Source organism: Nerophis ophidion, linkage group LG07, assembly GCF_033978795.1.
Source record: "Nerophis ophidion isolate RoL-2023_Sa linkage group LG07, RoL_Noph_v1.0, whole genome shotgun sequence".
NCBI classification, from domain to species: Eukaryota; Metazoa; Chordata; class Actinopteri; order Syngnathiformes; family Syngnathidae; genus Nerophis; species Nerophis ophidion.
In genome coordinates, this window is record NC_084617.1 from 69568179 (window position 1) to 69593178 (window position 25000).

Here is a 25000-nt window from a genome sequence, read left to right on the forward strand (position 1 = left end):
AAAAAAAAAAAGTGCAGTTAATCAAGTGACCGCCTGGCTCTGTTTGATTGGTGAAACGGAGTCAAACGTCACCAGTGACTGCATTTGATTGGTGAAACGGAGTCAAACGTCGCCAGTGACTGCATTTGATTGGTGAAACGGAGTCAAATGTCACCAGTGACTGCATTTGATTGGTGAAACGCAGGCATGTGATAGATCCTACTTTGAAGGTCTGTCTGACAAACCAAAACAAACAAAGCGTGCATTAACAGATTAATAAAAATCAGTAGCGAGTAGCGAGCTGAATGTAGATAAATGGAGCGGAGTAAAAGTAGCGTTTCTTCTCTATAAATATACTCAAGTAAAAGTAAAAGTATGTTGCATTAAAACTACTTTTAGAAGTACAATTTATCCCAAAAGTTACTCAAGTAGATGTAACGGAGTAAATGTAGCGCGTTACTACCCACCTCTGCTTAACAGCCATTATAACAAAATGAAGACAATGGAAATTAAAAAAACGAAAACAAAAATGAGCATTGGACTGTCTTTTTTTCTTTCTTTTTTTTTACATATTTGAAAAGGAGTGTGAAGAAGTTTACACTTCATCCTCATTTGATCATTCTGGCCGGCAGGCCTTGACTTTGACACCCCTGGACTAGACTAAACCGAGGACAGCGTGTACAGTGGGGCAAAAAAGTATTTAGTCAGCCACCGATTGTGCAAGTTCTCCCACTTAAAATGATGACAGAGGTCTGTAATTTTCATCATAGGTACACTTCAACTGTGAAAGACAGAATGTGAAAAAAAAATCCAGGAATTCACATTGTAGGAATTTTAAATTATGGTGGAAAATAAATATTTGGTCAACCATTCAAAGCTCTCACTGATGGAAGGAGGTTTTGGCTCAAAATCTCACGATACATGGCCCCCTTCATTCTTTCCTTAACACGGATCAATCGTCCTGTCCCCTTAGCAGAAAACCAGCCCCAAAGCATGATGTTTCCACCCCCATGCTTCACAGTAGGTATGGTGTTCTTGGGATGCAACTCAGTATTCGTCTTCCTCCAAACACGACGAGTTGAGTTTATACCAAAAAGTTATATTTTGGTTTCATCTGACCACATGACATCCTCCCAATCCTCTGCTGTATCATCCATGTGTTCTCTGGCAAACTTCAGACGGGCCTGGACATGCACTGGCTTAAGCAGGGGGGCACGTCTGGCACTGCAGGATTTGATTCCCTGTCGGCGTAGTGTGTTACTGATGGTAACCTTTGTTACTTTGGTCCCAGCTCTCTGTAGGTCATTCACCAAGTCCCCCCAACAAATAAATGTTTTAAAATTCTTACAATGTGAATTCCTGGATTTTTTTCCACATTCTGTCTCTCACAGTTGAAGTGTACCTATGATGAAAATTACAGACCTCTGTCATCATTTGAAGTGGGAGAACTTGCACAATCGGTGGCTAACTAAATACTTTTTTGCCCTACTGTAGTTCCCGTGACTTGCTTGTTTGTTGGTGTGCCGTGAGCTTTTCTTTTTCTGCTGTAAAATGTGTGCCTTGGCTCAGCAAAAGTTGGGAAAACACTGCCTTGGAGGTCCTGTGAACTGTACTTGTGTGTCCTCTGTGTGTTGTTACGTATATACGTGGATCATTAACGGTAGAATTAGTACCCCACTCGTTATATTCGACACTCCCTTTGCGTTATTTTACTCCCCCTCCCTCTTTTTTCATCCTCTAACTTCAAGCACAGGTGACTAACTACAGGTGAGTACCATGCTACATGGGTTTCAGAGAAGGCTATTGCAGACATTTCTACAACATGTACAAACACATTTTTTTTTCTTTATATATACGTGTGAGTTACAAATATTTCCAAACATTTCACCAAGGAACTAATTTACATACAAGATGTGGAATATTTTAGAGTCTTAAAGGACTATCCCTCAGGTCGGTAAAACGATGTCACGTTGACTTATAATCAGTCCGATCTTTAAAGACAATATCTTGGAAAAAAATTGCTATGCAAAAAGTAGCAAATTTGGTCAAGGTCTCTTTTTTAAATAGTTATTATAGTGCTTTTCATGGCTTTAAGACAGGGGTCTTTTTTTTTTTTTCTTTTTTTTTTAATCTCACCAAGTGGCAAATCTACAGGATTTCAGTGCGCATTTTTATGACACCGTAGCTGCGAGTTCTCCATGTCAAGTCCAGAAGGTACGAAGTACGGCGAGCGCCGTCGTACGAAGTTCAAAGCATTAGAAAAAAAAAAAAAAAAAAAAAGGAAACAAACACGCGTTTAGAAACTTTCCAATCTCCAACTTGGAGATCTTGGGCTCCTTGTTCCCCTTTAAACTTTGAGCCAGGCTCCGTTCCAAGTTCCTCAGCTTTTTTATTTGCTACTTAAAACTCCCATTCTAGTGTTTCTTCTCGATTGGCCGCCCTCTCCAGCCTGTGGATGATGTTATTGAGGTTGGCCATCTTCTCGTTGCGTCTCTGACTGCTCCTGTTGAGCACGGGGCTTTGGAAGGGGGGCGGGTTGGGGTCCGGGCCGTGGCTGGAGGGCGGGTTAGGCACCGAGGGTGATATTGGCGCGGAGGAGGAGGGCACGGGGGAGACGGACATCATGAGACCCGGCGAGGACGCGGCAGACGGGGAGTTGAGGGAAACCTCCAAGCTGCTCCGGCAGGCTTCCGAGGAGGCCTTGAAGCTGAGCGGGTCGACGGGGGACTTTCTGGGGTCTTCCCTCATGGAGGCGGGGCTCATCCTCTCCTCCTTCTTCATACTCTGGCCGGTGGAGAAGGTCTCACAGCAGCTGACGGCTGCGTCCTCCAGCTCGCTCTTCAACTGCACGGCGGGGGGGAAACACTCGTTTTCCCCGTCCGCCGCCTCCTGTTTGACGAAAGGACGGGCGGCGTCGGCGCCGGGAGGAAGGCCGCAGTGGTTGTGTCCTGAGGGCTTCCTGTCCTCCCCCTCGGAGCGAGGGCTCTGCGCCGCTGATGGAGAGTCGGCGTGGTGCTCGGCGTCCGTGTCGTTGTCTGGCAGACCCTCCATGAGCACCTCGCGTCTCATCCTGGACCTGCACACAGACACAACTTTTAGCTACACCCTGTCGAGCTGAGTTTGAGTTGATTTGGAACATGCATGCATACTTGATTGATTGATTGATACTTTTATTAGTAGTTTGCACAGTTCAGTACATATTCCGTACAATTGACCACTAAATGGTAACACCCGAATAAGTTTTTCAACTTGTTTAAGTGGGGGTCCACGTTAATCAATTCATACAACATGATACAGTGGGGCAAAAAAGTATTTAGTCAGCCAGCGATTGTGCAAGTTCTCCCACTTAAAATGATGACAGAGGTCTGTAATTTTCATCATAGGTACACTTCATCTGTGAGAGACGGAATGTGAAAAAAAAAAATCCAGGAATTTACATTGTAGGAATTTTAAAGAATTTATTTGTAAGTAAGTATTTGGTCAACCATTCAAAGCTCTCACTAATGGAAGGAGGTTTTGGCTCAAAATCTCACGATACATGGCCCCATTCATTCTTTCCTTAACACGGATCAATCGTCCTGTCCCCTTAGCAGAAAAACAGCCCCAAAGCATGATGTTTCCACCCCCATGCTTCACAGTAGGTATGGTGTTCTTGGGATGCAACTCGGTATTCTTCTTCCTCCAAACATGACGAGTTGAGTTTATACCAAAAAGTTCTATTTTGGTTTTATCTGACCACATGACATTCTCCCAATCCTCTGCTGTTGTCACACCGCGGTGAGGGAAGTCTTGTTTGTTTTTCTGTCTTGTGATCTATGTGTTTTATTTTGAAAAGCTACCCTCTTGTTTCAGATCACGGGTCCTTCCTCTTGTGCTGCCAGTCTGACGTCATCTTTGATTCCTGATTGTTTCCACCTGTTCACCATCACTCCCATGTCCTATTTAAGCTCACTTCTCCGTTTGTCCTTTGCCAGATCGTCTCGTCTATCGTGCTTTCTAGCGTCCATGTCCATGTCCATGTCCTTGATCCCCTCCTTGCCTTGCTCCTGTTTTTTCTTGTTCTCCTTAATTTTTGGTCATAGCAGTTTTTTGTTTTTTTTGCTGAAATTTTGAGTTTACTTTTTCCTCCCTCGAGCGTCCTTAGTTTTCCTTCGGTGACCTAATTGGTGAGTTTTTGTTATTCCAAGTTTCGTTTTCCTCATTGATTGAGTGATTTTGTTTTTGTTTATTCATAGATATTATATTTGTATATATTATTGGAGTTAGTTTTTCCTCCTGTTGGAGCGCTTTTTGTTCATTCTTCTTGATATTCTATTTTTGTTAGTTTTTTCTTAAAGTAGTATTCCTCCTTATTTTTGGAGTGATTTTTGAGTTAAGTGTTTATCCTCGGATTTATTTTCCGCACGTTGTATATATTTTTTGTGAGATACTTTTTCACCGGAGGTTAAAAAGTTATTTCAAAATAAAAGTTGTCATTTTTGGAAAGTTCCTCTCTGCATCTGGGTCCTCTCATTATCTCCAAGTCGTAACAGCTGTGTCATCCATGTATCCATTTTGGTATAAACTCAACTCGTCGTGTTTGGAGGAAGAAGAATACTGAGTTGCATCCCAAGAACAGCATACCTACTGTGAAGCATGGGGGTGGAAACATCATGCTTTGGGGTTGTTTTTCTGCAAAGGGGACAGGACGATTGATCCGTGTTAAGGAAAGAATGAATGGGGCCATGTATCGTGAGATTTTGAGCCAAAACCTCCTTCCATCAGTGAGAGCTTTGAATGGTTGACCAAATACTTATTTTCCACCATAATTTACAAATAAATTCTTTAAAATTCCTACAATGTGAATTTCTGGATTTTTGTTTCACATTCCGTCTCTCACAGTTGAAGTGTACCTATGGTGAAAATTACAGACCTCTGTCATCATTTTAAGTGGGAGAACTTGCACAATCGGTGGCTGACTAAATACTTTTTTGCCCCAATGTATATTGTTTTAACCCAAGGACTACAAAGCGGAGAGAAGGCAGGATCTGCCCAAGTTTTCAACTCTTTTACGACCTCTTTTTTTGAACCGACATTTTCTATTGAACTGTTCTGTAAGCTAAGGTGATGGCTGTTTACGACCCCCGTCCCTTTGGAAGCAGCTGTTGCCATGTGGTCAGGGAAGGAGGCGTTCAATCTTTGTAATGACGCTGTACAATGGTACAGATGCACACGTTTCTCCTCATTGAGCCAAATTGAATTATGTCTCTGTTTGATTCTTTGCTTCTTGTCCTGTTTAATAGATGTCATCGATGTTTGAGCCTGACAAATAATACATTTACTTTATTTTTACAGTATGCAGTGAGCTAAAAAAACAACAAACAAGGTACAGATGAAAAATGCCCTGCTTTACGTGCAAGAACACAGGTTAGACTTAGTGTGATACTGGCCTGTAGTTGTGGAACCAGTTGATAACAGTGTTGGTCTTGAGGTGGAGCTGTGAAGCCAACATCTCTATGGTGTTCTGTGAGGGGTATGGTTCCAAAAGGTAGGCTTTCCTCAGGGTTTCTTTCTCCACCGCTCCGAGCACCACCCGAGGCTTTTTCGCCTGACCGTAGGAGCACAGGTCCAGCGAGGACAAGGTCGGGCTCACGCACTCAGAGCGAGTGCTGGGCGAGTCGCTGTCTGAGCCTGTGCTCAGCAGCCCGTAACGCCTCTTCAGGTAAGCTGCACAGGAGACAGTGAGGGAACACCGTTACAAAACTCAAAACCAGTGAGGTTGACACGTTGTGTAAATGGTAAATGAAAACAGAATACGATGTGTCGCAAATCCTTCGCAACGTACTGTATATTCAGTTGAACAGACTGCAAAGACAAGATAATTAATGCTCGAACTGAGAAATATAACAATCAACAATCCGGATGGTTCTTTTCCTCTTTGGTTCGGAGGATACGACGTCCACAGTTTACAAAAACAATTTGAAATGTGGACTTGTCAGACCCCAGAACACTTTAACACTTTGTATCAGTCCATCTTATATGAGCTCGGGGCCCAGCGAAGCCGGCGGCGTTTCTGGGTGTTGTTGATACATGACTTGGGCTTTGCATAGTTGAGTTTTAACTTGCACTTACAGATTTAGCAACCAACTGTAGTTACTGACAGTGGTTTTCTGAAGTGTTCCTGAGCCCACGTGGTGATATCCTTTACACAACGATGTCGCTTTTTGAGGGATCCAAGGCCCGTAATATCATCGCGTACGTGCAGTCATTTCTCCAGATTGTCAAAACGTGGATTTTTTTCACAGCTTACTGCGAGGGTCATTTTCCCGGGGTGCGATCGGACCAGACTAGTCATGGCTTGACGGTAAATACATGATTTAATCTTTACTATAAACCACAAAAGGCGCAGGTAACAAAACTAACAAATGGGCAGAAACTACCGACATTAAATTTAAGTTAAAGTTAAAGTACCAATGATTGTCACACACACACTAGGTGTGGCGAAATTTGTCCTCTGCATTTGACCCATCCCCTTGTTCACCCCCTGGGAGGTGAGGGGAGCAGTGGGCAGCAGCGGTGCCGCGCCCGGGAATCATTTGTGGTGATTTGAAACAAAACTTACTTGGCAGAGCATGACTCAATGGCATGAACTAATGTCGCCAGGCCGACTACCTGGCAACTACGGGCTTAAATAGTCATGTCATGTTTGACAACAGGTGCGTGTATCCGAACACCAGCATCAGGTAAAAATCCTGCCACTCTGGCAACCAAAACAAAGAAGAGTGCATCAAAAAACAGGAACTAACGGAGTTCAAAACCGAAGATAACAAAAGAACAAGATCCAGACCATGGAACATGACACAGATTCTCTGAACCTTTTGATGATATTGCGGATCATAGATGGTGAAATCCCTAAATTCCTTGCAAAAGCTGGTTTAGAAATGTTGTTTTCAGCATTTGTTGACAAAGTGGTGACCCTCGCCCCATCCCTGTTTGTAAATGATTGAGCATTTCATGGAAGCTGCTTTTAAACGCAATCATGGTACCCACCTGTTCCCAATTAGCCAGTTCACCTGTGGGATGTTCCAAATAAGTGTTTGATGAGCATTCCTCAACTTTCTCAGTTTTTTTTTCCACTTGTGCCAGCTTTTTAAACATACTGCAGACATCAAATTCCAATTGAATTTAAGTTGAAAAGGATTTGCAAATCATTGTATTCTGTATTTTATTTACCATTTACACAACGTGCCGACTTCACTGCTTTTGGGGTTTGTGAATTCTGCACTCAAACTGGAATATATTGCAATCTCAGCTCTAAGTTCACCTTTTTTTTCCATCTTCTTCATGGCCCTCAGCTTGTCCACGTTGTGAGGGTCGTTGAGCCACAGCTGCATGCGGATAAATGGCTCCCGGCCTTTCAGGCTGAGTTTGTGCCAAGGTTTGGGTCGGGACAGCAGGTCGGACACGGAGCCTTGGGTCAGACCCAGAATAGTCTCCCCAAAAAGACGCTGGCCTGTTGGGGGAATACATGCATTGGTTCATTTGTTTCAGACGTGCTCAACAACTTAGGGACATTCGTACAATTAAAGTCCGAAAAAGACTAGGAAGAAACCAATCTTATTTAATGAGATTCAATAAAGCCCTCCTTTCTTTGTCTATTTTCATTAGGGACCGAATGTCCCTTTGAGAAAGGGGACCCTATTGTATTTCTAAGGTTTTATTATTATTATACCGCCGCCTCTTTGAGCTGTAATTTGACCCCCTTAACATGCTTCAAAACTCACCAAATTTAACACACACAACAGGACTGGCGAAAAATTGCGATCAAAAAACCAAAACCCAGAATTCAAAATTGCGCTCTAGCGCCCCCTAGGAAAAAACACAGACAAAACTGCTTGTAACTTCCGTTAGTAATGTCGTAGAGACATGAAACGAAAACCTCTATGTAGGTCTGACTTAGACCTAGATTTCATGCACTGACCTCCTTCAGCAAAAATCAACAGGAAGTTGGCAAAAAACCCCTTCAAAACAAAAGTTTCCTAAAAAAATGTAATTTTTTGCCTCTTTGAGCTGTAATTTGACCCCCTTAAAATGCTTTAAAACTCACCAAACTGGACACACACATCAGGACAGGCGAAAATTGCCATCTAATAAAAAAACAAACCCAAAACTCAAAATTGCGCTCTAGCGCCCCCTAGGAAAAAACACAGACAAAACGGCTCGTAACCTCCGTTAGGAATGGCATAGAGACATGAAACAAAAACCTCTATGTAGGTCTGACTTAGACCTAAATTTCATGCACTGACCTCCTTCAGCAAAAATCAACAGGAAGTTGGCAAAAACCCCTTCAAAACAAAAGTTTCCTAAACAAATTTAATTTTTTGCCTCTTTGAGCTGTAATTTGACCCCCTTAAAATGCTTCAAAACTCACCAAACTGGACACACACATCAGGACAGGCGAAAATTGCCATCTAATAAAAAAACAAACCCAGAACTCAAAATTGCGCTCTAACGACCCCTAGGAAAAAACACAGACAAAACGGCTTGTAACTTCCGTTAGGAATGTCGTAGAGACATGAAACAAAAACCTCTATGTAGGTCTGACGTAGACCTAGATTTCATGCACTGACCTCCTTCAGCAAAAATCAACAGGAAGTTGGCAAAAACCCCTTCAAAACAAAAGTTTCCTAAAAAAAATTAATTTTTTGTCTCTTTGAGCTGTAATTTGACCCCCTTAAAATGCTTCAAAACTCACCAAACTGGACACACACATCAGGACTGGCGAAAATTGCCATCTAATAAAAAAAACAAACCCAAAACTCAAAATTGCGCTCTAGCGCCCCCTAGGAAAAAACACAGACAAAACGGCTTGTAACTTCCGTTAGGAATGTCGTAGAGACATGAAACGAAAATCTCTATGTAGGTCTGACCTAGACCTAGATTTCATGCACTGACCTCCTTCAGCAAAAATCAACAGGAAGTTGGCAAAAACCCCTTCAAAACAAAAGTTTCCTAAAAATTTTTAATTTTTTGCCTCTTTGAGCTGTAATTTGACCCCCTTAAAATGCTTCAAAACTCACCAAACTGGACACACACATCAGGACAGGCGAAAATTGCCATCTAATAAAAAAAACAAACCCAAAACTCAAAATTGCGCTCTAGCGACCCCTAGGAAAAAACACAGACAAAACGGCTTGTAACTTCCGTTAGGAATGTCGTAGAGACATGAAACAAAAACCTCTATGTAGGTCTGACGTAGACCTAGATTTCATTCACTGACCTCCTTCAGCAAAAATCAACAGGAAGTTGGCAAAAACCCCTTCAAAACAAAAGTTTCCTAAACATTTTTTAATTTTTTGCCTCTTTGAGCTGTAATTTGACCCCCTTAAAATGCTTTAAAACTCACCAAACTGGACACACACATCAGGACAGGCGAAAATTGCCATCTAATAAAAAAACAAACCCAAAACTCAATATTGCGCTCTAACGCCCCCTAGGAAAAAACAGACAAAACGGCTTGTAACTTCCGTTAGGAATGTCGTAGAGACATCAAACAAAAACCTCTATGTAGGTCTGACTTAGACCTAGATTTCATGCACTGACCTCCTTCAGCAAAAATCAACAGGAAGTTGGCAAAAAACCCCTTCAAAACAAAAGTTTCCTAAAAAAAATGTAATTTTTTGCCTCTTTGAGCTGTAATTTGACCCCCTTAAAATGCTTTAAAACTCACCAAACTGGACACACACATCAGGACAGGCGAAAATTGCCATCTAATAAAAAAACAAACCCAAAACTCAAAATTGCGCTCTAGCGCCCCTAGGAAAAAACACAGACAAAACGGCTTGTAACCTCCGTTAGGAATGGCGTAGAGACACGAAACAAAAACCTCTATGTAGGTCTGACTTAGACCTAAATTTCATGCACTGACCTCCTTCAGCAAAAATCAACAGGAAGTTGGCAAAAACCCCTTCAAAACAAAAGTTTCCTAAAAATTTTTAATTTTTTGCCTCTTTGAGCTGTAATTTGACCCCCTTAAAATGCTTCAAAACTCACCAAACTGGACACACACATCAGGACAGGCGAAAATTGCCATCTAATGAAAAAACAAACCCAAAACTCAAAATTGTGCTCTAGCGCCCCCTAGGAAAAAACACAGACAAAACGGCTTGTAACTTCCGTTAGGAATGTCGTAGAGACATGAAACAAAAACCTCTATGTAGGTCTGACTTAGACCTACAGTTCATGCACTGACCCCCTTCAGCAAAAATCAACAGGAAGTTGGCAAAAACCCCTTCAAAACAAAAGTTTCCTAAAAAAAATTAATTTTTTGCCTCTTTGAGCTGTAATTTGACCCCCTTAAAATGCTTCAAAACTCACCAAACTGGACACACACACCAGGACAGGCGAAAATTGCCATCTAATAAAAAAACAAACCCAAAACTCAAAATTGCGCTCTAGCGACCCCTAGGAAAAAACACAGACAAAACGGTTTGTAACTTCCGTTAGGAATGTCGTAGAGACATGAAACAAAAACCTCTATGTAGGTCTGACTTAGACCTAGATTTCATGCACTGACCTCCTTCAGCAAAAATCAACAGGAAGTTGGCAAAAACCCCTTCAAAACAAAAGTTTCCTAAAAAAATTTAATTTTTTGCCTCTTTGAGCTGTAATTTCACCCCCTTAAAATGCTTCAAAACTCACCAAACTGGACACACACATCAGGACAGGCGAAAATTGCCATCTAATAAAAAAACAAACCCAAAACTCAAAATTGCGCTCTAGCGACCCCGAGGAATAAAACACAGACAAAACTGCTCACAGACAAAACTACCCCAAAAAATTGACCAAAATTTGAAGAACATGCCGTGACCGGCCTTGACTTTTTACTTGTTTAAGGACAAGGGCTGTAACAATAAACGGTGTGATGTAAATTTTCGATAATTTCCAACGATTAGTAATACCGTATAATTTTTTAATGACCAAAAACGTCATTTATTAATGCATTTTTTGGCAAGACGAACTCGTGCGCATGTGCACTGGCGTCGTTTGGCTTGATAATCATGGCGAACCAACGACACCAACTTTGCTGCGGAGATTTTCCCTCGGATTAAACGGAGCCCAGCGCTTGGTTTAACGTCATTTTCCCTCGCTTTCACCTGTGCTTTTAAGAGCGTACTGCTGTAGTACGGCTTTGTTACAAACTCCGTTTCCATTTGAGTTGGGAAATTGTGTTTGATGTAAATATAAACGGAATACAATGATTGGCAAATCATTTTCCATCCATATTCAGTTGAATATGCTACGAAGACAACATGATAAACTGATAAACATCAGCTGCCATCCAAGCGCCGTCTTTTTCATGGACGCCCCTGCTTATTTCAGCAAGACAATGCCAAGCCACATTCAACACGTGTTACAACAGCGTGGCTTTGCAAGTTAAAGCTCTACTATGCAAAGCGAAAGCTATATATCAACAACATCCAGAAACGCCGCCGGCTTCTCTGGGCCCAAGATCATCTAAGATGGACTGATGCAAAATGGAAAAGTGTTCAGTGGTCCGACGAGTCAACATTTCAAATTGTTTTTGGAAATATTCGACATCGTGTCATCCGGACCAAAGAGGAAGCGAACCATGCAGACTGATATCGACGCAAAGTTCAAAAGCCAGCATCTGTGATGGTATGGGGGTGCATTAGTGCCCAAGGCATGGGTAACTTACACATCTGTGAAGGCACCATTAATGCTGAAAGGTACATACAGGTTTTGGAACAACATTTGCTGCCATCTAAGCGCCGTCTTTTTCATGGACGCCCCTGCTTATTTCAGCAAGATAATACCAAGCCACATTCAGCACGTGTTCCAACAGCGTGGCTTTGCAAAAAATAGAGTGCGGGTACTTTCCTGTCCCGCCTGCAGTCCAGACCTGTTTCCCATCGAAAATGTGTGGCGCATTATGAAGCGTAAAATACGACAGCGGAGACCCCGGACTGTTGAACGACTGAAGCTCTACATAAAACAAGAATGGGAAAGAATTCCACTTTCAAAGCTTCAACAATTAGTTTCCTCAGTTCCCAAACGTTTACTGAGTGTTGTTAAAAGAAAAGGTGATGTAACACAGTGGTGAACATGCCCTTTCCCAACTACTTTGGCACGTGTTGCAGCCATGAAATTCTAAGTTAATTATTATTTGCAAAAAAAAATACAGTTTATGAGTTTGAACATCAAATATATTGTCTTTGTAGTGCATTCAACTGAATATGGGTTGAAAATGATTTGCAAATCATTGTATTCCGTTTATATTTACATCTAACACAATTTGTCAACTCATATGGAAACAAGGTTTTTAGTACGGCTTTGTTACTTCAATAAGACTCACCCAGGTTGTTGTCTGTTAGCACCTCCTTGACCTTCTTGGTGATTGCATAGGTGTCCAGCTCAGAAGACATGGCCACCAGCTCTTGGATGCCGAGTTGGTGAGTGGGGTGATGCTGGATCATGAGGCCGGGGGTGGACTTCCCTCCCTCCGTTTGGGGAGGCAGCCCCAGAACCAGGCTCTCGGGCTGCTGGTTCTCCTTGCTGCTTTCCAGAGAGAGGCTGACCGGTTCGACCGGCGGACTGGGATGACCCTCTGCCGGGCTTATGGGCGGTGAGGGGGAAGACTGGGTCATCACTGGACTTTTATCTGAGAGGTGAACCGGGGACAGGTTGGGGACGAATTGGATTGTCATTGAACGCACACGAGTATGATGTGTTATAACTTTGACTTACCATGAGCGTGGCCCCGGTTGGGGGCCTGGTTTAGGGTTTGGTTTAGGGTCTGGCCCAGCTGGTCAAGTAACCAGAGCTGCATGCGAATGAAAGGTTCCCGGCCTTTCTGGGTCAGCTTGCTCCAGGGTTTGGGCCGTGACAGCATATCGCTCACGCTGCCCTGAGAGAGCCCGAGCACCTGTACAAAAGAACATGACATTAATATATGACTCAATCCCTGCGATGAGGTGGCGGCTTGTCCAGAGTGTACGCCGCCTTCCGCCCGAATGCAGCTGAGATAGGCTCTAGCGACCCACCCGCAACCCTAAAAGGGACTAGTGGTATAAAATTGATGGATGGATGGACAATATTACCCAATAAAATAGTATTTGAAGACGTGACACACTTCTAGAAAACAGCCTCTAGAGGGAAGCACAGGCCCACAAATTCAGGTTCATTCGCTGTGATGAGGCGCTGACTTGTCCAGGGTGTCCCCATGCCTTCCGCCCGGATACAGCTGGGATAGGCTCCAGCAACCACGAATGGGATAAGGGGTAGAAAATGGATGGATGAAGACGTGATACTATTCTAGCAAACAGCCACTAGAGGGAAGCACAGGCCCACAAATTCAGGTTCATTCACTGTGATGAGGTGGTGACTTGTCCAGGGTGTCCCCATGCCTTCCGCCCCAATACAGCTGGGATAGGCTCCAGCAACCCCGAGCGGGACAAGCGGTAGAAAATGGATGGATGGAAGGATAACGACCTGATACACTTCTAGCAAACAGCCACTAGAGGGAAGCACAGGCCCACAAATTCAGGTCCATTAACTGTGATGAGGGGGTGACTTGTCCAGGGTGTCTCCATGCCTTCCGCCCCAATACAGCTGGGATAGGCTCCAGCGACCCCGAACGGGACAAGCGGTTGAAAATGGATGGATGGATAAAGACGTGATACACTTCTAGCAAACAGCCACTAGAGGGAAGCACAGGCCCACAAATTCAGGTCCATTAACTGTGATGAGGTGGTGACTTGTCCAGGGTGTCCCCATGCCTTCCGCCCGGATACAGCTGGGATAGGCCCCAGCGACCCCGAACGGGACAAGCGGTAGAAAATGGATGGATGGATGAAGACGTGATACACTTCTAGCAAACAGCCACTAGAGGGAAGCACAGGCCCACAAATTCAGGTTCATTCACTGTGATGAGGTGGTGACTTGTCCAGGGTGTCCCTCACTGCCTTCTGTCTGAACACAGCTGAGATAGGCCCCAGTGACCCCCCCGCGACCCTGAACAGGACAAGGGGTAAAAAAATGGATGGATGAAGACGTGATACACTACTAGCAAACAGCCACTAGAGGGAAGCACAGGTCCACACATTCAGGTTCATTCACTGTGATGAGGTGGGGACTCTGCCTTACGCCGGAATACAGCTGGGATAGGCTCCAGCACACCCGTGACCCCAAACGGGACAAGTGGTAGGAAATGGATGGATAGATGGATGAAGACGCGATACACTTCTAGCAAACAGCCACCAGAGGGAAGGAAGCACAGGCCCACAAATTCAGGTTCACGTCCAGGGTGTCCCCACGCCTGCCGCCCGGAGACAGCTGGGATAGGCTCCAGCGACCCCAAACGGGACAAGCGGTAGAAAATGGATGGATAAAGACGTAATACACTTCTAGCAAACAACCACTAGATGGAAGCACAGGCCTACAAATTCAGGTTCATTCACTGTGATGAGGGGATGACTTGTCCAGGGTGTCCCCACTGCCTTACGCCAGAATACAGCTGGGATAGGCTCCAGCACACCTGTGACCCCCATACGGGACAAGCCGTAGAAAATGGATGGATAAAGACGTGATACACTTCTAGCAAACAGCCACTAGAGGGAAGCACAGGCCCACAAATTCAGGTTCATTAACTGTGATGAGGTGGGGACTTGTCCAGGGTGTCCCCACTGGCTGGGATAGGCTCCAGCACACCCGTGACCCCCGAATGGGACAAGCAGTAAAAAATGGATGGCTGGATGAACTTGGCTAAGTTGACATCCCAGCACAGACTTTCCTATAAAAACTGTATATATTTAGTACACGGGTGTCAAAGTCTGTGTGAAATTTAATTTGGCCCTTGAGGAAATATCAAATCAACAATAGAGCTGATACTCATATTTGCCAACCCTCCCGATTTTCCCGGGAGACTCCCGAAGTTCAGTGCCCCTCCGGAACATCTCCCAAGGCAATCATTCTTCCAAATTTCTCCCCGGACAACAATATTGGGGTCGTGCCTTAAAGACACTGCCTTTTGCGTTTTACACAACCTGTCGTCACGTCCGCTTTTCCTCCATACATACAGCGTGCCGGCCCATAGCACGCTGTTGACCATATATGGTCAACAGCCATACATGTCACACTTAGGGTGGCCGTATAAACAACTTTAACACTGTTACAAATATGCGCCACACTGTGAACCCACACCAAACAAGAACGACAACCACATTACGGGAGAACATCCGCACCGTAACACAACAGGACAAATACCCAGAACCCCTTGCAGCACTAACTCTTCCGGGACGCTACAATGTACACCCGCCCCTGCTAGCCCCAAACCCCGCCCACCTCATTGTTATTTTATTTTTCAAATGTATTAACTTTCACCTATTTTTGTTAAGCACATAACTCCACATGTGTTCATTCACAGTTTTGATGTGACAATCTACAATGTGAATAGTCATGAAAATAAAGAAAACCCATTGAATGAGGAGAAGGTGTGTCCAAACTTTTGGCCTGTACTGAATATATTTCAACAGTGTACAGGGGGCAGGACGTGGAGGGGTTCTCTTGCATTTAAAAGAACAGCCTCCCCAAATAAAACAGTTGTGCAGACATACCCAGAAAGGGGGTTAAAAAATGTGACTGTGGAACAAAATTTACATCAAAAAATATCCAATACATATTATCTAGACCAGGTTTTTCAACCACTGTCGGAGTGCCGTGGGAGATTAAAAATATTCTTTGCAAACCAGTATTTATAGTCTGCAAATGACGTGTTGTTGTTGAGTGTCGGTGCTGTCTAGAGGTTGGCAGAGTAACCATGTAATACTCTTCCACATCAGTAGGTGGCGAATCGCTTTGTAGGTGTCGGGAACAGCGGGAGGCAGCGTGCAGGTAAAAATGTATCTAATGCTTAAACCCAAAAAAAAACAAAAGGTGAGTGCCCCTAAGAGAAGTAATTGAAGCTAAGAGAAGGCTATGCAGAACGAAACTAAAACTGAACTGGCACCAAAGTAAACAAAAAACAGAATGCTGGACGACAGCAAAGACTTACTGTGGAGCAAAGACGGCGTCCACAAAGTACATCAGAACATGACATGACAATCAACAATGTCCCCACAAAAAAGTATAAAAACAACTAAAATCTTCTTGATTGCTAAAACAAAGTAGATGCGGGAAATGATATTGCTACAGGAAAATACCCAAAAAAAAAAAGAGAAAAAAACATTAAAATAGGAGCGCAAGACAACAACTAAAACACTACACACAGGAAAACAACAACAAAGTTTAAATAAGTCAGGGGGTGATGTGACAGGTGGTGACAGTACACCTACTTTGAGACAAGAGCTATATTGACGCATGCCTGCTTATGGTTTAAAGTCATATCCAACAATTGCGACAACGACTTTTTACTGTCAACTGAGTTTTGTTTTTTAAGGATGTCTGCTGGTGGTGTGCCTTCGGATTTTTTCAACGCAAAAAATGTGGCTTGGCTCAAAAAAGGTTGAAAAACACTGATCTAGAGCACAAGGAAGTGTGTTAAATGTAGATTCAAATGATCATAGCTCCCCTTTGAAGTACTGTGGACTTTTAAAGGCCTACTGAAACCCACTACTACCGACCACGCAGTCTGATAGTTTATATATCCATCCCATCCATCCATTTTCTACCGCTTATTCCCTTTTGGGGTCGCGGGGGGCGCTGGCGCCTATCTCAGCTACAATCGGGCGGAAGGCAGGGTACACCCTGGACAAGTCGCCACCTCATCGCAGGGCAGTTTATATATCAATGATGAAATATTGACATTGCATCACATGCCAATACGGCTGGGTTAGTTAACTTAATTGCAATTTTAAACTTCGCGCGGAAGTATCATGCTAAAACGTCGTGGTATGATGACGCGTGCGCGTGACGTCACGCATTGTAGAGGACATCTTGTTCCAGCACCGTTCCCAGCTATAAGTCGTCTGTTTTCATCGCATAATTCCACAGTATTATGGACATCTGTGTTGCTGAATCTTTTGCAATTTGTTCAATGAATAATGGAGACGTCAAAGAAGAAAGCTGTAGGTTGGAAGCGGAGTATTGCGGCCGCCTTTAGCAACACAAACACAGCCGGTGTTTCATTGTTTACATTCCCGAAAGATGACGGTGAAGCTTTACTATGGAACAGAGCCGTCAAACGAACACGGTTGGATTGGACCACACACACAAAGTACAGTGTATTATGCAGAGATCATTTCGAAAGATCGTGTTTCGAAGAGGGTCCCTTGCGAAGTGCAGAGATGGGCATCGCCACCACCTGTCGACTAGTGCTGAAGAAAGGTACGGGGCCAACCTTCAGGTTGTACAGGTACGACCATATAATCTCACTAAAACACTAGTAACTGTTACGTTTTGGACGCATTTTGAATGCGCGAGTTGTCACCTCCCAGATGCTGCAGGACTCGGACCAGGAAGGATAGCAGGTAAGAACTTGTTTTATTATAAATTTGACAAAATAACAGTTGACAAAAAGCAAAGAAAAGGCGTGCCTAAGCACGGGAAGCTAAATGCTAATAGTTAGCGAGCATCGAGTTCAAAGTCGCAAGAAAAATCGACGTGCAGCACGCACACGAAGCTAAGACGTGACTGAGCGAAAAAATATACAAGGCAGAAAAACCAACGTAACTGTTGCATGAAGCAAACAAAACATCCAGACAGAACTAAGGTAGCAGGCCGGTTTAAATACTAAAACAATAATCAAAAACAGGTGTGCGGCACTAATCCCTCTGCCACCGTGAAGCCCTCACAATACGAAGTTCCTGCAGTCCTGGGTTCAAATCCAGGCTCGGGATCTTTCTGTGTGGAGTTTGCATGTTCTCCCCGTGAATGCGTGGGTTCCCTCCGGGTACTCCGGCTTCCTCCCACTTCCAAAGACATGCACCTGGGGATAGGTTGATTGGCAACACTAAATTGGCCCTAGTGTGTGAATGTGAGTGTGAATGTTGTCCGTCTATCTGTGTTGGCCCTGCGATGAAGTGGCGACTTGTCCAGGGTGTACCCTGCCTTCCGCCCGATTGTAGCTGAGATAGGCGCCAGCGCCCCCCGCGACCCCGAAAGGGAATAAGCGGTAGAAAATGGATGGATGGATGGAGGTGTGCGGCAGAAAGTAAGTGCAGGTGGAGCAAATTAAGTCGCCATGGTGACAAATACAAACAAGGAAGTGCTCAAAGAAAGGGATCGGAAGAGTCCAAAAATAATCAAAACACAAAAAGGGACTCAAAAACATAGACTAAAGATGTGATCCGGGAATCTGTGTTGCTGAATCTTTTGCAATTTGTTCAATAACAATGGAGACATCAAAGAAGAAAGCTGTAGGTGGGAAGCGGTGTATTGCGGCCGGCTTTCGCAACACAAACACAGCCGGTGTTTCATCGTTTACATTCCCGAAAGATGACGGTCGAGCTTTACTATGGAACAGAGATGTCAAGCGAACACGGTTGGATTGGACCACACACACACAAAGTACAGTGTATTATGCAGCGATCATTTCGAAAGATCGTGTTTCGAAGAGGGTCCCTTGTGAAGGGCAGAGATGGGCATCGCCACCACCCGTCTACTGGCGCTGAAGAAAGGTACGGGGCCGACCTTCAGGTTGTACAGGTACGACCATATAATCTCACTAAAACACTAGTAACACAATAAGCAGATAAGGGATTTTCCAGAATTATCCTAGTAAATTTGTCTAATAACATCTGAATCGCTCCCACTGTATAGTCTTTTATTTTTTATTTTTTCTAGTCCTTTATTCTCACTTTCCTCATCCACAAATCATTCATCCTCACTCAAATTCAGTTCTACATGGTAGTGTGCTCGGGGGGGCAGTACATCTAAGAAGGACAACTCCAGACTTGAGAAACTGATCAGGCGGGCCGGTTCTACAATGGGAATGAAACTGGACTCACTGGTGACGGTGGCAGAGAAGAGGACTGTTGACAAAACTAGTGAGCATCCTGGATGATGCCAGTCACCGTCTGCATAGTGTTATCAGTAGCCAGAGGAGCCTGTTCAGTTCTAGACTGCTTCATCCCAAGTGCAGGACTAATAGACTCAAAAACTCCTTTGTCCCACACGCCATTAGACTGTACAACTCCTCTCTGGGGCGGGGGGGGCGGGGGGTACTAGGATGACAGGGGATGCAAAACAATAACAGTGCAATAAGTTTTCATAACATGGTCACTACTGCCTACTTTGTCTTGTTATATTCTTATTTTACTGTTATATTGTTATTCCCATTGTTTTTATTCTTTTTGTAATATTTCTCTATTTTGTTTCCATTTAAACCCCCATTATTTACTTTTTTATTTTATTTAAATTGATCTCAACTCTGTACACTGCTGCTGGAATTTTAATTTTCCTGAAGGAACTCTCCTGAAGGAATCAATAAAGTACTATCTATCTATCTATCTAAATTAATGGGGAAATCGTCGCTTTCTCGGTCCGAATCGCTCTCGCTGCTGGTGGCCATGATTGTAAACAATGTTCAGATGTGAGGAGCTCCACAACCCGTGACGTCACGCGCACAAAACGTCTGCTACTTCCGGTACAGGCAAGGCTTTTTTTATTAGCACCAAAAATTGGGAACTTTATCGTCGATGTTCTCTACTAAATCCTTTCAGCGAAAATATGGCGAAATGATCAAGTATGACAAATAGAATGGACCTGCTATCCCCGTTTAAATAAGAAAATTTTATTGTACCATATGTCCCGGCAAGAAATCTGCGTTCAAAGGACTCCGGCTTATTAGTGATTCCCAAAGCCCAAAAAAAGTCTGCGGGCTGTAGAGCTTTTTCATAGTTTCGGGCTCCAGTACTCTGGAATGCCCTCCCGGTAACAGTTCGAGATGCCACCTCAGTAGAAGCATTTAAGTCTCACCTTAAAACTCATTTGTATACTCTAGCCTTTAAATAGACTCCCTTTTTAGACCAGTTGATCTGCCGTTTCTTTTCTTTTTCTTCTATGTCCCGCTCTCCTTTGTGGAGGGGGTCCGGTCCGATCCGGTGGCCATGTACTGCTCGCCTGTGTATCGGCTGGGGACATCTCTGCGCTGCTGATCCGCCTCCGCTTGGGATGGTTTCCTGCTGGCTCCGCTGTGAACGGGACTCTCTGCTGACGACTGTGTTGGATCCATTGTGGATTGAACTTTCACAGTATCATGTTAGACCCGCTCGACATCCATTGCTTTCCTCCTCTCTAAGGTTCTCATAGTCATTATTGTCACCGACGTCCCACTGGGTGTGAGTTTTCCTTGCCCTTATGTGGGCCTACCGAGGATGTCGTGGTGGTTTGTGCAGCCCTTTGAGACACTAGTGATTTAGGGCTATATAAGTAAACATTGATTGATTGATTGATGAACTTTCACAGTATCATGTTAGACCCGCTCGACATCCATTGCTTTCCTCCTCTCCAAGGTTCTCATAGTCATCATTGTCACCGACGTCCCACTGGGTGTGAGTTTTCCTTGCCCTTATGTGGGCCTACCGAGGATGTTGTAGTGGTTTGTGCAGCCCTTTGAGACACTAGTGATCTAGGGCTATATAAGTAAACATTGATTGATTGATTACAAATCTCATTTCAGTAGGCCTTTAAATGTAGATTCAAATGATCAGAGCTCCCCTTTGAAGTACTGTGGACTTTTTAATCTGCCTCGAGTAAACATGTAATAATGCAGCGAATCCTACTTGTTATGAAAAAAAAAACCCAGACCAAATATTGGTAGATCATGAAAAGACGAATGAGAACTGACCTTTTCACCAAAGATCCTCTGACAGATGCCGTTCTTCGCCAACTTCTCCTTCACCTGCCTGGTTAGCTCGAGGGTGTCCACCTCTCGGTACATGTACAACTCGTACTGCTCTGGAGTCAGAGGTGGGACGGTCGGCTTCAGAGCTCGGGGAACGTACGCCGGGTAGTAGGAAAGCCGACCTGGACTGGGGCCTGGAGACTCGCCACTGACCGACGTGTCCGACTCCACCTTGACCTCCGTGGGCCGACACAGCCCCGGATCCTCTTCGGCCGCGGAAGCGTCCTCGCTGAGACACTCACCGTTCTCCAGGCGGGGCCAGGGTCGAGTCAACACGGAAGGACCCGAGGAAGAGGAAGACACCGAGGGAGAGATGGAATTAAAGGGTCGGGAGGCTCCCACGCCGGCTGGACCCATCGACCCCCGCTCTTGAGCCCAGTGCTGGTCGAAGTATGTGCCAACCTCTCCGATCTCTGATTTCACTTTGCGGATGATGTTCTGAACGAAGGCGGCTGGAGAGAGAACGCTGAGTGGCGTCTGGGGATTGCTGATGGAATTGGCCATGCAGACAGTAACACAGCCCCCCTCTTCTTGTTTAATGGATATGGGCAAAGGCAAGGCCCTGGAGCGCTCCGGGGGGCCCAGACGTTCCACTTGGGCTATCGTGCCGACTGAGGAGGCTCGTCCACAGCCATCCATGTCGACCAGGGTGTGCTGCTGGGACTCCATCTCTCTCCTGGCCTGTTCTAGGATGTTCTTTATGGTTTCGTCAGAGCCGTTGCCTGTTCCGTTGCTGCTTCTGCTCAAAGCGGTGTTTACGGATGTCCTGGAGTCCCCTAAAGACAACAAATACCCATTCAGAGAGTCGGTGTGTTTGCTTGGATCAGGGGTCACCAACTGTAAGGACCAGATGAGTCGCCCGCTGGCCTGTTCTAAAAATAGCTCAAATAGCAGCACTTACCAGTGAGCTGCCTCTATTTTTTTTTAAATTTGATTTATTTACTAGCAAGCTGGTCTGGCTTTGCTCGACATTTTTAATTCTAAGAGAGAAAAAACTCAAATAGGATTTGAAAATCCCAAAAATTATTTTAAAGACTTGGTCTTCACTTGTTTAAATAAATTCATTTATTTTTTTACTTTGCCTCTTATAACTTTCAGAAAGACAATTTTAGAGAAAAAATACAACCTTAAAAAAGATTTTAGGATTTTTAAACACATACAACTTTTTACCTTTTAAATTCCTTCCTATTCTTTCTTGACAATTTAAATTAATGTTAAAGTATTTTAACATTAATGTTAAAGTATCTTTGTGGGTTCTTCCGAGGATGTTGTAGTCGTAATGATTTGTGCAGTCCTTTGAGACATTTGTGATTTGGGGCTATATAAATAAACATTGATTGATTGATTGATTTTTTATGTTTTTATTGTAAAGAATAATAAATACATTTTGATTGAATTCTTCATTTCAGCTTCTGTTTTTTCGACGAAAAATATTTGTGAAATATTTCTCCAAACTTATGATTAAAATTTAAAAAAATATTTCTGGCAAATCTAGAATCAAATTTAAATATTATTTCAAAGTCTTTTGAATTTCTTTTCAAATTTTTGTTCTGGAAAATGTAGAAGAAATAATGATTTGTTTTTGTTAGAAATATAGCTTGGTCCAATTTGTTATATATTCTAACAGAGTGCAGATTGGATTTTAACCTATTTAAAACATGTCATCAAAATTCTAAAATTAATCTTAATCAGGAAAAATTACTAATAATGTTCCATAATTCTTTTTTAAATTTTTTTCCCAAAAATTCGAATTAGCTAATTTTTCTCTTCATTCTTTTTGGTTGAATTTTGAATTTTAAAGAGTCGAAATTGAAGATAAATTATGTTTCAAAATTTAATTTTAATTTTTTTCCGTGTTTTCTCCTCTTTTAAACCGTTCAATTAAGTGTTTTTTTCATCATTTATTCTCTACAAAAAACCTTACGTAAAAGGAAAAAATGTACGACGGAATGACAGACAGAAATACCCATTTTTATATATATAGATTTATTTATTAAAGGTAAATTGAGCAAATTGGCTATTTCTGGCAATTTATTTAAGTGTGTATCAAACTGGTAGCCCTTCGCATTAATCAGTACCCAAGAAGTAGCTCTTGGTTTCAAAAGGGTTGGTGACCCCTGGCTTTGATGTAAGTGACAAAAAAAAACAAAAAAAAAAACGATATGTGGGTGTTTCACACACCTCCCCTCTGGGACTGGATCTCCTTCTTGGCCTGCTCCAAGATATTCCTGATAGCATCGTCTGACCCAGTTTCTGGAGTTCGGATACGTGGAGTGATGCTCCCTGCCACAGAGAAGGAGGGGGGTGGGGAGGGGGTGAGTGGGCTGGTTGATCAGAGAGCGGTTTCAAGGCTTTACTTTTGACTGCCAGATCAATGGCTGCCTTTGAGTGTGTGTTGTCTGACGCTGCTGTATGTGGGGAGCTCAACTTTCAAAAGCTGTTACTCTGGCAAAAAAAAAAAAAAAAACAAGTTGAAAAGTAAGACTACAAACATGGCACAGACAGGAAGCCGTGGAAAGAGTCAAAGATGAGGTCCGGGTTAGTTTTTGTGTCCAGGAACTGGACCACCACACTTGCCAACCTTGAGACCTCCGATTTCGGGACGTGGGGCGGATGGGTGGTTGGGGGCGTGGTTGGGGGGCGTGGTTAAGAGGGGAGGAGTATATTTACAGCCAATTCACCAACTCAAGTATTTCATATATATATATATATATATATATATATATATATATATATATATATGTATGAACTACTTGACTTTCAGTGAATTCTAGCTATATATATCAATTATATTATATATGTCTTGATTGGATTATCCAGAGAATAGTGCTCGATACCGTGGTAGAGCGCAATATGTATGTGTGGGAAATATCACAAGAGTACTTTATCTCTACAGAACTGTTTCATGAGAGGTTCCCTCAATCGTCAGGAGATCTCCTGACGATTGAGGGAACCTAAATCTCTCTCTCTCTCTCTCTCTGTCTCTCTCTCTCTCTCTCTCTCTCTCTCTCTGTCTCTCTCTCTCTCTCTCTCTCTCTCTCTCTCTCTCTCTCTATATATATATATATATATATATATATATATATATAAATGGGTATTTCTGTCTGTCATTCCGTCGTCCATTTTTTTTCCTTTTACGGAAGGTTTTTTTGTTTAAATTAAATGATGAAAAAAACACTTAATTGAACGGTTTAAAAGAGGAAAAAACGCGGAAAAAATGAAAATCAAATTTTGAAACATATTCAATTTCGACTCTTTAAAATTCAAAATTCAACCGAAAAAAATGAAGACAATAACTAGCTAATTCGAATCTTTTTGAAAAAATGAAAAAAAAAGAATTGTGGAACATCATTAGTAATTTTGACGATTGAGGGAAACCCTCATGAAACAGTTCTGTAGAGATGAAGTAGTCTTGTGATTTTTCCCACACGTACATATTTTATTATATACATAAATAAAAGAAATAGTTGAATTTCAGACGGCACCTATCAAATACACAGTAATAAAAACACAGTTGTTCTACTAACTGTACTGTGCTTGCTGGTTACTAAAAAAACAACAACAACACTTACCTTTCACTCTTTGAGTAACCTTTGTTCTGCCATTTGCGTACAGGCCAATCAAAAAGCAACCCCATAACGCTATAGCCCACATTCACCAGGAGATGGCAACAGACTAGATAGATCACTCTATTACAGACGGTGTCGCCATGGCTTCGTCTCCTTGTGTGTGCAGTTTTTTATTAAAATCCATAGATGTTGTAACGTGATTGGGCAGGCAAGCTGTTTATGTAGTGGGAAAGCGGACGTGAAAACAGGCTGTACCCACTCATGTCCGCATGGAGCTGGAGGGGGCGTGGCCTCCAGCTCCGGCTGAATTTGGGGAGATTATTGGGGGAAAATTTCTTCCGGGAGGTTTTCGGGAGAGGCGCTGAATTTCTGGAGTCGCCCGGAAAATCCGGGAGGGTTGGCAAGTATGTGGACCACCACTGCTAAACGGTTTCTTAACAAGCTCCTACATCCATTATGGTAAATGGTAAATGGGTTGTACTTATGTAGCGCTTTTCTATGCACTTTGAATGGCTCCAAACTAGTTTTTTTTGCATTACCATGTAACACGTTTATATAGACGCTCATACAGTTAGCCAATGTCAACATAAGCGGTTGACGACATAACAGA

At 43.2% G+C, this 25000-nt stretch overlaps 1 protein-coding gene across 3 annotated transcripts in view; it reads right to left on the reverse strand.

Moving 5' to 3' along the window:
• Positions 1-1473: 1473 nt before the first annotated feature.
• Positions 1474-25000, reverse strand: part of cux2b (cut-like homeobox 2b) — a 506716-nt gene continuing 483189 nt past the window's right edge. The window contains exons 16-22 of one of the 3 annotated variants that reach the window (XM_061907004.1): positions 23003-23104; positions 20765-21597; positions 12727-12904; positions 12335-12640; positions 7283-7471; positions 5409-5685; positions 1474-3055 (exon numbers count right to left, since the gene is read on the reverse strand). In XM_061907004.1, coding sequence (XP_061762988.1) covers positions 2380-3055; positions 5409-5685; positions 7283-7471; positions 12335-12640; positions 12727-12904; positions 20765-21597; positions 23003-23104 — 2561 coding nt within the window. In that variant the 3' untranslated portion in view covers positions 1474-2379. The remainder of the gene's footprint in view (positions 3056-5408; positions 5686-7282; positions 7472-12334; positions 12641-12726; positions 12905-20764; positions 21598-23002; positions 23105-25000) is intronic. The other 2 variants (XM_061907007.1, XM_061907006.1) reach the window with 2 other exon arrangements.